Raw genomic sequence first — 14,822 nt, forward strand, 5'->3', positions numbered from 1 at the left:
AACTTCCTGAGAGAGGTGTCCCTGCCACCGGCCCTCTGTGATCAGTCAGCTCTGTGTTTTTTCTATGGACAGGTCTTTAACAATTTTGACCAAAAGGTTATTTTCTAATTTTAAAATGTGGATATTTCATGTGAAATATTTAACTGTTGATAGTGCCAGGAAATAAATATACCAGCATCTGTCAAGACACATCTAAGAAGAAATCCGAGGCTACAGTTGAGTGGATAAGCAGGCTTTCCAGCCTCTTGATTGGTTAGCCTCCACAGTGGGCATAGCTTTTTGAAAATGGAGTGGAGAAATGAAATCTCCGTTCCTCTGTAACTGTGATGAGTCCTTCCAGGAGTCTTTTCTGAGCACTCCACTGTAATTTGATTTAAGTGGCACTCCTTAGAGAGCTGAAATATGCTCTATCTCACAAGCAAGTAGCAATCAAAGGAATGAATTCTTCCTATTTGAACATAGACTGAAACCACTTTCCATCTGATCTTTGCAACCCAGTGCTGCTGATACTGTGAGCACAAACACATTAAGCAACAGAGGAATGACATCTGTCTGTTTAGATGTGATCAGGACAGCCAGAGAAAACAGAAATTGACAGCGGAAAGCTGAAACCTGTCCCAGCACACCACGTTTAAGCAGAATCCAGGGTAGGCTTGTCTGGTGGGAGTGAAGAAAAATCTGTTTCTGTTTCAGTGTTCACATCATAGCCCTCTTCCACACCCCTGACTGGTTGTCGTATATAAATCAAGCCCCAGCTGACAATGGTCAGCCTTCCTTAACCTAGCAAAGGTCTTTGAATCAGACTCAGCCTTGGCCTCACTGTCTTTGTCTTCATTATAGGCACGTGTTACAATTCCCACAACATCCGAAACTCCAGTTCTGTTTTTCTTCCTTCTTTCTTTTATTTATTTTTGCAAATATATATCACAATGGGACCTTTCATTCATGATTGCAAATTATATGCTTCATGAAAGCAGTAAATTTAAAGCAAAGAGACTGTTTAAACTCAAGGCCAGAGAGCACAGTTCATCCTGTTTGCAGTCTGGCTTAGCAATTGGAATTTAAGTTGATATCATACCACATATGGTAATACTACAGAGGGCTACATATTTTTATTTATAGTTAAGGGAATAAAGCAAAATTCCCCTTTCACTACATTATCTTGCATTATTTACTCAGTGATAAATGATGTTGCCTCACAGGTCTGAGTTCCACAGTGAAAGACTCTATTGTGCATATTCTTATGTTGGAGTTACAGCTCTAAAGGGAATAAATTCTGAATATCCTGGTACTTGTACAATTAAGACATACAGCTTTCTGTTATCTTAACATTGTATTTTTAATTAAAGTAAAAGAAAATAAAAATGAAAGAGCAAAGGCCAAAAGCTAGAAACCAAATAAAACAGGCAGAAGCCCAGCCTAAGCACCAAGTCAAGATTGTGCCGGACCTGAGGACAGCCTTTTGGTTGGCCCTTTGCTGCTATTCCGAAATGACTCCAGCTCTAACCATCTGTTAACTCTTTAAGGACACCAGAGAACAGCACTCTGCCTTGGGGAGATGGGACGGTGATCTGAAAGGAAAGAACCCTAGCTGCCTTGGCCTTGGAGAAGCTGCTCTTTGCCAGGCACCTACTTAAACCAGTGTTCATGAGAATTTCCTGAGGAGAAACAAAGCAGATGTTTTGGAAAGAGCGTTAGTCTTAGATTATATTTGTTTCAAAATAATAATAGGAAATTCCAATTTTGAGGAAACTAATTTTGTTCAACCAGCCGGGCATGGTGGCACATGCCTTCAATCCCAGCACTCGGGAGGCAGAGGCAGGCGGATCTCTGTGAGTTCAAGGCCAGCCTGGTCTACATAGTGAGTTTCAGGATAGCTGGAGCTACAGGGAGACCCTGTCTCAAAAAGACCAAAAAAAAAAAAAAAATTAGTTCAACTTTTACTTATTCTGAATCTTGAATAATTTACTGAGGAATGGGTTTCCATCTTGACAAGCACAGAAAAAGGCCCTCTAACAAATTAGCAATATAAGATTTAAGACTAAAATATGGGGCTGGAGAGATGGCTCAGTGGTTAAGAACACTGACTGCTCTTGCAGAGGGCTGGGGTTTGGTTCCCAGAACCCACATGGCAGCTAACAACCATCCATAACTCCAGTTCCATGAGATCTCATACGTTCTTCTGGCCTCCATGGGCATTGCATGATACCTGTGTACTTATAAACAAGCAGGCAAAACACTCAAATTAAAATAAAAGACCTTTTAAGACTAAGATATTTGGGGAAGCATGCCCCTCCATACATTCGACAATGAAAAGGTAGGTCATTCTGTCTTCTAGGCTCCTCTGTGTGTGAGAAGTCGCGTCCTTCTGATGGGAAGTTGGTTTCACATGTGTCGCTATGCTTGTCAACCATGTGATTTCATTCTGGTTGCTTTTAAGATGCTTTTCTTTCTTTTTTCTTTCTTTCTTTTTTTTTAACAGTTTGACAGTGATGTGCTTTGAGATGGTTTCCTTTGATTTTTATCATGCTTGGACTTGCTCAGATCCTTTAATCTTTAAATTTATATATCTCACCCAATTTGGAAGATTTCAACTATTTCATTTTTAAATCTGTTCTGACTTTTATAATCTGTTCCAAGTCTTTCCTCTCTAAAACCATACCACTAATGGGGGCGAAGATCCCCAAAGCATTTCCTACAGTTTTTACCATTGTGTCCCTTGCTTTTATATGACTGTATGTGTACATAGTTTTTCTATTCAGAGTTTATAAATGCTAAGGGTTACGTAAGGTGACAGTTCCTTTTCTTTCACTAAGGGAGAAAATATTAATTATAGACAAATATATGTGAAACTAAGGCTGTACTGTGCTGTGAAGATGTTAAGAGGCTCTGTCAGTCAGTCACACAGTACATATAGAGAACCAGAGCTGAATTATTGCCATAAAGCCAGAAGCCTTGAAAGAATGATCCCAATATTAAGTGGAGAAAGAAATTCTATTCTGTTTTCCCCAAAGAGAGTCAAAGGAATTTAATGTCTCTCCAAGGCTGGTTATAAATGGCCAGAATTCCTAAGTCCACAGACTAAGAGCATTATGAATCTTAAGCAAGTCAAATAAAAATAAGTTCTCATTCATATACACTAAAACTGTAGAGCATCAAAGGGAAAAAGCAGATACATATCAAGGTACACCAGTAACAAACATCAACTAAAAAGAGATATCAGAATATGGTAGAGTAATATATTCAGAGCGCTAAGTGGAAATAAGTGTCAGCCTAAAAGTCTGCTCTTTGCAATCATCTACTGAGATTGTAATAAAGACCTCACACATACATATACAGGTGTTAGGAGAATTTACTGTCATAGGCTCCTGAGAGAATTACTAAAGATATGCTCAAATCCATGGGAAGTTGTGGCAGGTTATATTCTTCTACAGTGGTCACAGCAGTGTCTACCATCCCCACTTGCTGCTTTGCTGTCATCTCACCACTTCTGTATCAACAGGTAGAGTCAGCTCCCCTCCCCGTAAACTTGCATTGATTCTTCTCTTAGAATGAGTAGAATGAGCTGAGGAGAGGGCTCAGTGGGTAAAGTGCTTGATGCATTGAGGACATGAGTTGGAATTCCTAACGCCCATGTAAAAACCAAGTATGATATATGTCTGTAACCCCAGCACTGGGGGGTGGAAATAGGTGGGTCCTGCCAGGGAGTATTGAGAAGGAGGGGAGGGCTCTGTAACCAAGCTGAAATGGTGAGTTTTAGATTCAGTGCAGACTGTCTCAGAAATTGAGTGGAAGAGTAGAGCGATGGCTCAGCAGGTAAGAGCACTTGCTGTACAGTCGTAAAGACCAGAGTTCAGATCCCTGAGCCTACATAACCAGCCAAGCATCCTGAAAATGCCTGTCACTCCAGCTTCATAGGATCTGATGCTTTCTTCTGGCCTCAGTGTGTGCATAGGCATTCACATCCACATATACAAATGTATCTATAGTCACACAGACACACACAAATATAAATAAATGAATAAATAAATGAGGTGGAGAGAGCTAGAGGAGGCCACTCAGTATATCGCTTCCATATCTGCATGCATGGGCAATTGCACTTGCACACACACACACACACACACACACACACACACACACACACACACACTCTACATACCCAAAGGCACCAACTAACAGAACAACAAAAGTGATAACCATACTGACTTTTGAGGCTAGACCAGAAAAGATCAGACTGCTTAGTGGTTCTTTGGAACACTTGTTCTGGGGGCCACCAGCTTCTGTATAAGAGACCTCTATGTGAGAGAGGTGTTGTGTAGCCATCTGGGGGCCACCAGCTTCTGTATAAGAGACCTCTATGTGAGAGAGGTGTTGTGTAGCCATCCTGGTCATCAGACCCTCCAGACAAGTCCTTCCTCTGGCTGAGTACCACCAAGTGGCACAGATACAGAAGATGTGGAAGAACAGCCTTGCTGAGTGCCACACAAATTCCTAACTTGCAGAATAAAATAAAATAGTTGCTGCAAGCCACAAAGTTATTTTTCATGCCAACTAGAACAACATTAAATGCAGAAGGAAGGAGTGGGATGTATGAGTCAGTTGTTGTAAGGAAGCAGGTGGGTGAACATACTTATTCAAATAAATATTGACCTGAAAATATTGGATGGGGCTATCAAAAGCAACTTGATACTGATACATCAGCAACAATGGTAAGGCAGCTGGTGTAGAGGGAGGAAGTGGGGAAACAGATGATTGAGGTTTCTAAGGTCCTTGTGCTTTTTTTCAAAGGCTACTGGAGATTGACTTTAAGTAGATGCATTAAAAGAAGGAAATAGCTTGTGTAACTTATGGAATAGTAGAGGGGAAGGCAGGAATGCCAAAAAGATCCAGGAAAACCTAGAAAAGTAAAATATTAAGAATGAAGAAGAATCACTGTAGACAGAAAATGCAAAGTAAGTTGGTTGAAATCAGTGCCAGGACAACTATAAGTGTGATAAATGTTAAAAATGACTTTCAGTCATTAAGAATAATAATTATGTTTTTTTGATTATGATATTTGTTTTTTTAATTTTTACAAAAACTTCATTGAGAATGTCATACATGTATACAAGGTGTTTTGATCAAATCCATGCCCATTCCCTCCCCTCCAACATTCCCCCCTCTGAAGGGGTAACCCTAAAATCTTTTAAGAATTAGGTACAAGCTCCCAAATACTTTTGACATTTTTGGCCTTTGGAACAGATTATGTTGCTAACAGGCCCAAGGACATTTTGACTTTTAGCCCAGAAACTGGCTACATTTCTTTGGGGTCTTTTTACCCTAACTGCCTAGTCAATTCCTACCTCCTATTCTTATCATGCCATCCTCTGAAGGGGTTGCCCAAATTGCCAATAGGGAATAGGGATGCTGACCACTCTGGCTTCTTCCATGCTGAACAGGGATTTAGGATGAGGCAATTAAATAAAGAGGAAGAAGTAGAAGTAGAAGTAGAAGAAGTAGAAGAGGAGGAGGAGGAGGAGGAGGAAGGGGGAGGGGGAGGGGGAGGAGGAATTATATTTTTTAAAAACTTCAGCCAACTTTTGAAAGGCAGTCTAGACAAAACAACCCAGAACACAAAGTAAACATGAAGGGACAGAAAAGAAAAGGTACATCAGGAAAAAACAAACAGAAGGAAAATAGGTGTGACAGTAGTAATATCAGGCAAAGTATGTGCTTGCAGTGGGAGATGTGTGCTAGGATGCTCACTGTAGCATGCTTATCATGATGAAATGTTGAGAATTTAACCATCTGCAAATAGGGCAATGCACAGCGAGATTATTCAGTATTAATATGAGGACACTAACTGTGATTAAAGGAAACAAGCTAAATGAATGTGTATCGACATGACCATTTCTTCTTTTCTGTTTAGTATTTTGGTGGCTTTTTGTTTGTTTGCTTTTTGAGACAGGTTTTGCTGTATACTTAAGACTAGTATAGAGCTCACTGTATAACTCAGGCTGACCTCAAATTCATGATCCTCCTGCCTCATCCTCTTGAGTCTTGATGTTATAGGTATAATACCACCATACCTGGCCAACTTGGATATATTTCAAAACTACTCAGTGAAAGAAATAAGTTGCATAATAATGTTTACATGACACTTCCAAACACAAAACAGTATATTTTGGACTCGTTCCTTTCTAATCCTGAAATTATTTCATCAAACTTTACAGGATTTGGCCATGTTCCTATGATTATATACATTTGAGTATCTGAGGAATTATGCCCAGAAACTGTCTTTCAAAAAGTAAACTGACTATCTTTAAAAGCATTTGCTGAATCTTAAAGAATAAACATACCTAGATAAGAGAAAGCTGTCACTCTCTGATCTAGTGATTTGTAAAATTTAAATTATGCTATAGAACAAATATATATTCAAAAATTTCTCCTTTGGCCCCAAGTTGCTTGCAAGAAAAAAAAAGATGTGTCAGAAAGAGCCTTAGGTGGATCCTGAGAAGAAAAATGAGAGAGAGATGCTTGTAGGGTGATAACTTTTTTTTTTTGGTCTTTTTGAGACAGTCTCCCTGTAGCCCTAGCTGGCCTGGATTCACTATGGAGATCCGCCTGCCTCTGCCTCCCAAGTGCTGGGATTAAAGGCGTGTGCCACCATGCCTGGCAAGTGTAGACTGTAGAACTTATGCAGGCTAGACCTGTTCTATGTGAAACTAGATGTTAAATTCACAAACATTCCCAATGTCAATTTCACAAGTATTTATCGAGAACTTACTGTATATAGGGCACTCCACTTAACATGGTAGTGGGCCCAAAATGAATCAGGATGCCCAAGGAGTACATGGTACAGCATATGTAAAGGAGTGTGGGAGTGATACACATTGCTCTACAGCTTGAAGGAGTTTGAAATGGTTTTCACTGGCAGGCAGCAGTGTTTCTCCAGAGGCTGTTTCCAGCCATCCTGAAAGAAGCAGGACAGTTTTTTTCTGAGCCATAGCTTTGTTTATTATCTTTCCCGCACCTTAAGAAAAAACTTGCTATACATTAAGCCTTTTAATGGAGTTGCTGAGACAATCATTTAAGCATTTAAAGTACATGGTCTACTTACTTTAGAGGCTGCAGTGGTTAGCCACTGGAAAACTAACCATTGGTTTTGATAAGATGGAGGGGTCTACATGTTATAGCTTATGACAGAGAATGGAAAATGTTTCAGTGAGACAAGCTGGCATTTTAAGTTGGAACAGAATAATAGCCAGAAGTGCTGAAGTCAACAGACTTCTTAGAAATATGGTTACCATCTGCTGAGAAAGCCTTTTAGTGTGGCCACAGACACGCGCTTGCGACCACAGTCAGTTCAATTTTTCCTTCATTGTGGGACTATGACCTCAATTGACGCCAGTGAGAGCTGTATACTTCCAGAAAGGAGATTTAGGTCATCCACAAATCCAGAACAAGTGGAAGATAGGTGCATAAGCAAGTTACAGTAGACTTACACATTGCACAGTGTTGATCTTAATCTTCTGGAGGTGCCCTTAAATATCTTTTCTCCCCTCCCCCAAAAATTAGCCACAAGAAGAAATGATCATTGGTTTATACAACTTGAGTAACAAGGTAAGTGAGAATGTGGAAGAGATTCTTTGAGATGATATTTAATTTGTGAGTTGGACAATATTAATGAAATGACCATGAGACCAAGAGGAAAAAAATTCAAGGAAAAGCATCAGCCAATGGAAAAAGTTATATTCCTCATAAACAAAAGAGAAGTGGCTGACTTTGAGAAAAGTCCTATTTCTCTCTGGGACTTGTGGTCTTCATTTCTAAAACAAGAGATTTGGATTAAGTGTACCCAAAGAAGTTTTAAAGTTCATAGAAATAAAGAAAAATTAAAATAGGCACCAGAGGGCTAGAGATGTAGTCAGTGGTAGAATGTATGTCAAGCCTGGGTTTGATTCCTGTGTGTATAAATAAGTAGGCAACAGGACCAAATGTAGTTTATTTATAAAGATGGCATCCCTCAGGGTGTTTCAAATATTGCAAACAGGATGGAATTATTGAGAAAGAGAAAATTGTTGGCAAAAGAACCAAATGAAACCAGGGCCTAAGTGCAGTAAGTGGAGGGAATAGTGTGGGGTGAGAGTCTTTCTTATTTGATGTTTTCTTCCTTGTGGAAGGAATGCACTAGCATAACGCTACTCTCCTATGACCGTATTTCCTCTAAGAAAGGTGGGGTGACTTAGTCTGACATTTTGGCATGCTCTCCTCATCTCCCTTTCGCTTTGGAGCAGCAGCCATGACCACAGAGCATTCCTACTCTTCCAGACTTTAAGTCTTATCCTGGCAGGCCTCCATCTCTTGTGGGAGTTTTGGCTTTTTCCAGCATTGCCAAATGCCCGTATGGATGGGGTCATCTCATTTGGGGTTCATTTTCTAGGTGCCTTTGACTTTCACTTTAGCTTTATCAATAAGAATTTCTCTGCTGTGTTGTCAGGATGTTCAGAATTTTGATGGGAAAGAAGAGTACTATTTCCTCTCTCAAGCCCCCAAAAGTTGGGATTCAGAGATAGGATTAGCTTTGTTGAGAAGGAATATTGTTCCTTCTGCTTTAGGAAGAGGCAATAGTTTAAAAGATCTGGAGGAACTTTGAGGTATTACTGCATTCTGGACATTCAAAATCATCTCACTAAAGTAGGGGTTCAAATAATCAGCTGAGAGTGAGTCAGCAGGCGTAGGATTGGAGTTAGAAGGAAAGACCACAGGATCTCCAGACCAGTGACAAGCACATAAGCATTTAAAGTACACACCCACCTGGGTGTGGTGGCATACACAATGCTGGCTACTCAAGAGGCTGGGGCAGGAGCTTGGGGCCAGACTGGGCAACATAGATCTTGTTAAAAAACAAACAAACAAAAACTTCCTCATAGAATGCATGTTAGAAGCAACAGTGGTTAGCTACTGAAAGCTAACTACTGGTTTTGATAACAAGGGTTTTGATAACCAGCTTGACAGGACAGGGCTCTAAAGCCCAGGACTGTTCTTTGCCACCATGGATACAAGTGGTAAAAATTGCTCAATAGAACATAATGTATCTTAAATTATACACATTTTCGGAAGTAAATGAGTCTGTTAGGGTTATAATGAATGGTTTTATCTATTTTTCTTCAGATGTGGTAGTTTAGCACTCCTAGTGTTTTTCTCTGTCTCTCTGTCTCTCTCTCCCTCTCTCTCTCCCTCTCTCTCTGTCTCTCTCTCTCTCTCTCTCTCTCTCTCTCTCTCTCTCTCTCTGTGTGTGTGTGTGCTATTAGCAATTGATAGCTTCTGGGAGAGGGAGACTCGATTGTTTTCAAGGGTGTTAGGTTGACCAGTTTCCAGGGGAAGGACCTATACACAAGCATTTGGGAAACACAAATTTGAGTTAACAGACCTTAAAAACAATCCTATATTATTTACATGAAGTAAGGTAGTGGGAATAGGGAGGTGGGGGTGAATCTGAGAGGAGATGGGAGAGAGGGTCTGAATATGATCAAATACATTGTGTGAAATTCTCAAAGAATCAGTAAACATATTATTTTTTAGAAGTTTTTCTTCTTTTTCTTAAAGCTGAATGATTCCTGGTGTGATGGGTCATGCCTATAGTCCCAGCACTCAGAAAGCAGAGGCAGAGGATTGTTGTGTGTTTGAGGCTAGCATGGACTACAAAGTAAGTTCAATGTGTGGCTACAATATGTGTGAGAACCTGTCTTGAAAACCAAAACAAATTTAAAAAGCCCAATCAACCAAATATCATTTGTTAGCTTCTTCAAACACAGAGAATAAAGTTTTTTTTGTTTGGTTTGTTTTTTGTTTCTTGGTCTTTTTGAGACAGGGTTTCCCTGTAGCTCCAGCTGGCCTGGAATTCACTATGTAGACCAGACTGGCCTTGAACTCAGAGATCCATCCACCTGCCTCTGCTTCCCGGGTGCTGGGATTAAAGGTGTGCACCACCATGCCCAGCTAGTAGAATAAACTTTTGACATCAATTTCTCATTAATAGATACAGTTGATAACTGTATCAAAGATTATTATTCATTAAATAGTGAGTTCAATAGTCATCATGTGGAAAGTAATATACCCTAGCTTATCCTCTGTACCCATGGACTTTTCTAGGACCAAGAGAAAATCCAGATTATTCATAAGAAATCTCAAACTGTTCTTTGTATCCTGATTTATTTCTGTTTCTGTTGTGTTCAAATTCATTACGAAACCAGGCCTGTGGCCCATTCCTATACTCCCAGTACTCAGTAGGCAAAGGGTAGGATGCTCACTGCAAGTCTGAGGTAGTTGAGCTGAGGTGTGGCAGGAGAATAATGATTTGGCAAGTGGATATGGGAGGCAAGAGGCAGGAGCATTCTCGGAAAGCAGGATGTAGAAGGAGAGTGCCAGCTCAAAAGGCAAGGAAGTTAGAACAGGCTATCTTCAGGAGATATGAATGAATGACTTGAGCAAGCCTTTGGTTAAAGGACCAATTACAAAGGCAACGTCCTGTAGGAGGCCTCACTTTTTTTTTCAATCATTATTTATTTATTTTTAATTTTTAATAATTACATGATTAGAAGAAGCATTTCATTACAGCATTAACATATTCAGTAACACATTTCAGAGCAAGAGTCCATCTCTTTCACAAGTGGCTGTAAGTTTCTAGATTCACAGTTGAATTAATACAATTACACAATATTGAACTCAATATAAGCCCTGGAGGCTTCACTTTTTAAAGGTAGATGAGATGCCAATGAGGAAACCATGTGTGGAGAGGAAGAAACTAAAAATTCAACTGAATATTTTGCTGGAAGGAGATTCTAGGAGGAAAGGAAATCTTAAGATCTAATAGGGAGGCCGATGAACTCAGAAGGGAAGTGAGGAGAAATTAAATAGAAACAGGGGCATAATTTGCTTGAGAAAGGCAAATGATGTTTGTAGTTGATAAAGGAGACCTTCCTGTTAAAGATACAAAAGTACTTAAAATATCAACTCTGTCAGCATTTAATTTCCTTTCCCCTGCCATTTGTTTTCCAGTTTTTTGGTAAAAGAATAAAAAAAGAACAGCAAATACTAAAGGAAATGAGGCACTCATCAGTGATTGAAATAATTCAAATAATTTTTCTTTGAGCTGTATTGCTATTATATAACAAAAATACATTTGATTCAGAACTTTTATGAAGAACTTGCACATTTTATTGTAACATCTGTTTCTACATTTTAATTTCTCTCCTTCCTTTGATAGGTATTTGCATACTTTTTTTCAAATAAGAAGACCTTTTGTTTGCCACAAGAAAGCTATTATCCTGAATGTTAATGGGTTTTCAGCTATTAAGATGTAATGATGTACCTTGAGTATTTAACTATAAATTTGAAAAATCTCCACAAGCAATCTCAAAGGAATACTTAGAATGCACTCCTAGTAAATTGGCTCATTTTCCCGTAATTTACTGGAAGTGCTGATATGAGAGCGTCCTGATGTGAAAAGCATTAATCCCTGGAGTTACATTGTGTGTATTAAATTATTACTCTCAAAGAATAAAAATGTATGAGGCCATTTAGCCCTCATTCACACTTGTTACTTAGAACCGCAGTAGAAAAACAATCACTTATCTTTTCATGCACAAAATTAGAAGTGATATTTAATATCTTTTAAAATAAGAGGCACAGTAATAGTTACAGTTTTGCATAACAATTGCTGTGCTCTTTTCCAAAACAAGGACTGTTTTAGTTAGTAGCATGATTCTTCTGGTTTTATAGAGGCCCATTTTATTCCACTGGTAATTGAAATATTTTTAGAAGCCTGTAATGTAGCTCCCTTTCATGTCAGTCAAAAAGATTAGTCTGCCTTCTAGCCATGAGCATTTACTACATTGGGGGATTGCTGAGTATGATAGTCAGCTTGCAGGAGCTGCAGTTGCAGGAACATTTAGGGTCTTATTTGGAATTTTATCTAATCTCATTTTTTTTTCTTTGCCAGGGGACTGAAAGTTGTGGAGACAGAACTTGTGACCGCAGGTGCTTATTTTTTGATAAGCAGCTGTTTTGTGATTCTGGAAGATTAAGGCAGAGTAGGACGCCCCACCCCAGGTTTCAGCAAAGCTGTCTACCTGCAGACTACACCATGGACGTCAAGCTGGATCCTTCCCGAGACGATCTGCCTCTCCTGGCCAACACCAACCATATGCTTGTGAAGCACTATGTACTGGATTTAGATGTAGATTTTGGAAGTCAAGTCTTTGAGGGGACCATAGTACTTTTCTTAGAGGACAGAAACAGATTTAAAAAACAGATGCGTTCCACCAAAGAAACCTTCCAATCGAAGTCAGAGGAAGCCTACAGATTTAGGACACCTGAACCCTGCCATGTTCCTGAGAGAGATGCATGGGCCTTCTCATCTAAGATGGGATATAATGAATTTGCAGTCTGCAGTAAAGGTGATAAAGGTGGTAGCCATGACGACCAGGAAGCGGTTTCTGAGATCTCTGGCTCAAAGTACTGCTGTGACAAGGGGAATCATGGGAAAGAAGATTTTTTGCTGGTGTTGGACTGCTGTGACTTATCTGTGTTAAAGGTTGAGGAGGTGGATGTTGCTGCTGTGCCAGGTATTGAAAAATTTACAAGGTCTCCCGAGCTCACAGTTATTTATGAAGAGCTCAGAAATGAGATTGTTCATGAACTTGTGACTCTGCCTGCAGATCGTTGGAGGGAGCAGTTTGACTATTACACTCTCTGTAGCCAGGCTCCTAGCTGTGGGGAACTCTTCTTTGACATTGACTCTTGGAGCTTACAGATCAGGAAGACAGGGGTTCAGACAGCTGCTGACTTTCCTCATGCCATCAGGATATGGTACAAAACTAAATCTGAGGGGCAGTCAGTTACTTGGACCTCAGACCAGAGTGGTAGGTAAGTTATCCAAGTGCTCTTCTGTCCCCTAATCTCATGGGAGGGAGGCTTTTTAACAAGAGACCAAGTCTTTGGAGATGCTCCTATTTATTCTATGGCCTTACCCAGATAGACTCTGATCCAGAGAGCCGGTAAATTACCAGGCATGCTGAACCTTTAACAGGAGTACATCCTATAAGTAAGGATGAAAAGATTATTTGATTCAGCTCCAGTATTTCAGGGTTAGGATATTGAAAAGCCAGCTTAATGATGAAATCCTGAGCCTGGCATTGGTTGAGCTCACTGGTCATGACTTCTAGATCTGCTGATGGGAATGGTATGTCTCTGAGCAAGAATTTTCTCAAAATCCCTTCAGGCCCCACTTGTGAGATTGGAGGTTGTGAAGCTAGGCACAGTGCTTTCAAATAGACCTGCCATGCTGTGTGACTCTCTCAGTGTACCTGTTTCTTTCTCAGTAGCTACATCTCTGGACTTTGCCAGTTGTCATATGATGTGAACCCTGAAGCCCACCGAGAGCTACTTCTGCGTAGTGAAGGAGAAGCAGGTAGTCAGGCTAAGGCTGCACACCAGCTTCTTGGGGCATGACTCTTGGGATCTGGCACCAGGAAGACACCTGCCTTTTAGTGTTGGGGGAGTTGATGAGGCATTGTTTTTCACAGGACACAGACAGCTACTTAGCTGTGTCTTGTTGACTTTCCTCAAGCAGATGTCCACATTTTTTAGAACATAAGAATTTATAAATAAATCTTTACTCACCTTTCACTATTTTACCTATTTCTTTACCTTTAATGGTACTGGGAGTCATCGTGGTAATCATTGCAGAGCCTTGATGGAAGACTGCTGATCCAGTTGGCCGCCCTTGAGTGCATTCTCTTAGAGCATTGCCCTCCTTTGATGGAAGTGGCAGTCTCTGGCTGTTCCTTACATTTCTTCCTTACCCCCATCCCAAAGCCTTTTAGATTTGTTTTGAAAGTGCCACTTTGACTTTGAGGTCTAATTATCTCATTTTGCCTTTAATCTTACCTCTTGCTCTGGTTTCCAGCCCTCTCATTTCCTGCCTTATTTCTGCTAGAGTCTGAGGAAGACTTTGGGAAATCGTAGTTATATTAGTACAAAAGCTTAGTGACTTATATATAGAATAACCTTTTGGGTGTTCTTTGGAGATTGTGAGAGAAAAGAAGCAAGTTTCTTGTTGTAAATTCTTTTTTTAATCATTGAAGATTTTCAATAAGGTATAACCACATATAGTGTCACTGAATATTTAACTAGGAAGTTGTAGTTTTTATACTCAACATATATTTCACTTTCAAGCTAGAATAGTGGGGAAGAAGGAATGATTGACAGGATTGGAAGAAATTTTAGTGGCCTCAAACATGATATTCTGTCATAAGTGCTTATTACAAAGACAGACTCTAGACTTGAATCAAGTTACATGTAGAAGTATTGAGTGGAGATGAGTATGAACAAATGCTGGTTTCCATAAAGAGAGGTTGACATGGGGAACTTTGCTCTGGTCTCCTTTGCAGATGGTTCAGTGAATACATGATCACAGAAGGTGCCTACACTATGTTCCAGCTTATTAGCGTTAGTCATACAGTCTGAAGAGAATATAAGAAGCATTAATTTTAAGAAATATAACACTCAGAGCCCCAAGAGAAGTTCCCCACAAGAAGCATTAATTTTAAAAAGAAAGGCTACAAAAATGGTTTTTCTTTCATTTTCCGTGTGTCTGTGTGTGTGTGTGTGTGTGTGTGTAATATTTTACAAAAAAAAAAAAAAGCCTTCCATGGGACCACAAATCTCACTAAAATCTTTTTTTTAAACCTTTTTAATTGAATTTTTACAATTTTCATACAATATAATTTGATGGTATTTAGATCCCCTCCATCTGCACCTCCCCTTCCTGACCCCCT

At 39.8% G+C, this 14,822-nt stretch overlaps 1 protein-coding gene across 1 annotated transcript in view; it reads left to right on the forward strand.

Moving 5' to 3' along the window:
- LOC103740951 (aminopeptidase O-like) overlaps positions 1 to 14,822 on the forward strand; it is a 194,317-nt gene that overhangs the window by 29,274 nt on the left and 150,221 nt on the right. Inside the window, 1 exon segment of the mRNA XM_008841631.2 lies at positions 11,984 to 12,909. Within this exon segment, the coding sequence (XP_008839853.2) occupies positions 12,128 to 12,909 (782 nt within the window). The 5' untranslated portion in view covers positions 11,984 to 12,127.

Source organism: Nannospalax galili, unplaced genomic scaffold (assembly GCF_000622305.1).
Source record: "Nannospalax galili isolate Female #2095 unplaced genomic scaffold, S.galili_v1.0 scaffold740, whole genome shotgun sequence".
In the NCBI taxonomy this organism is placed as follows: domain Eukaryota; kingdom Metazoa; phylum Chordata; class Mammalia; order Rodentia; family Spalacidae; genus Nannospalax; species Nannospalax galili.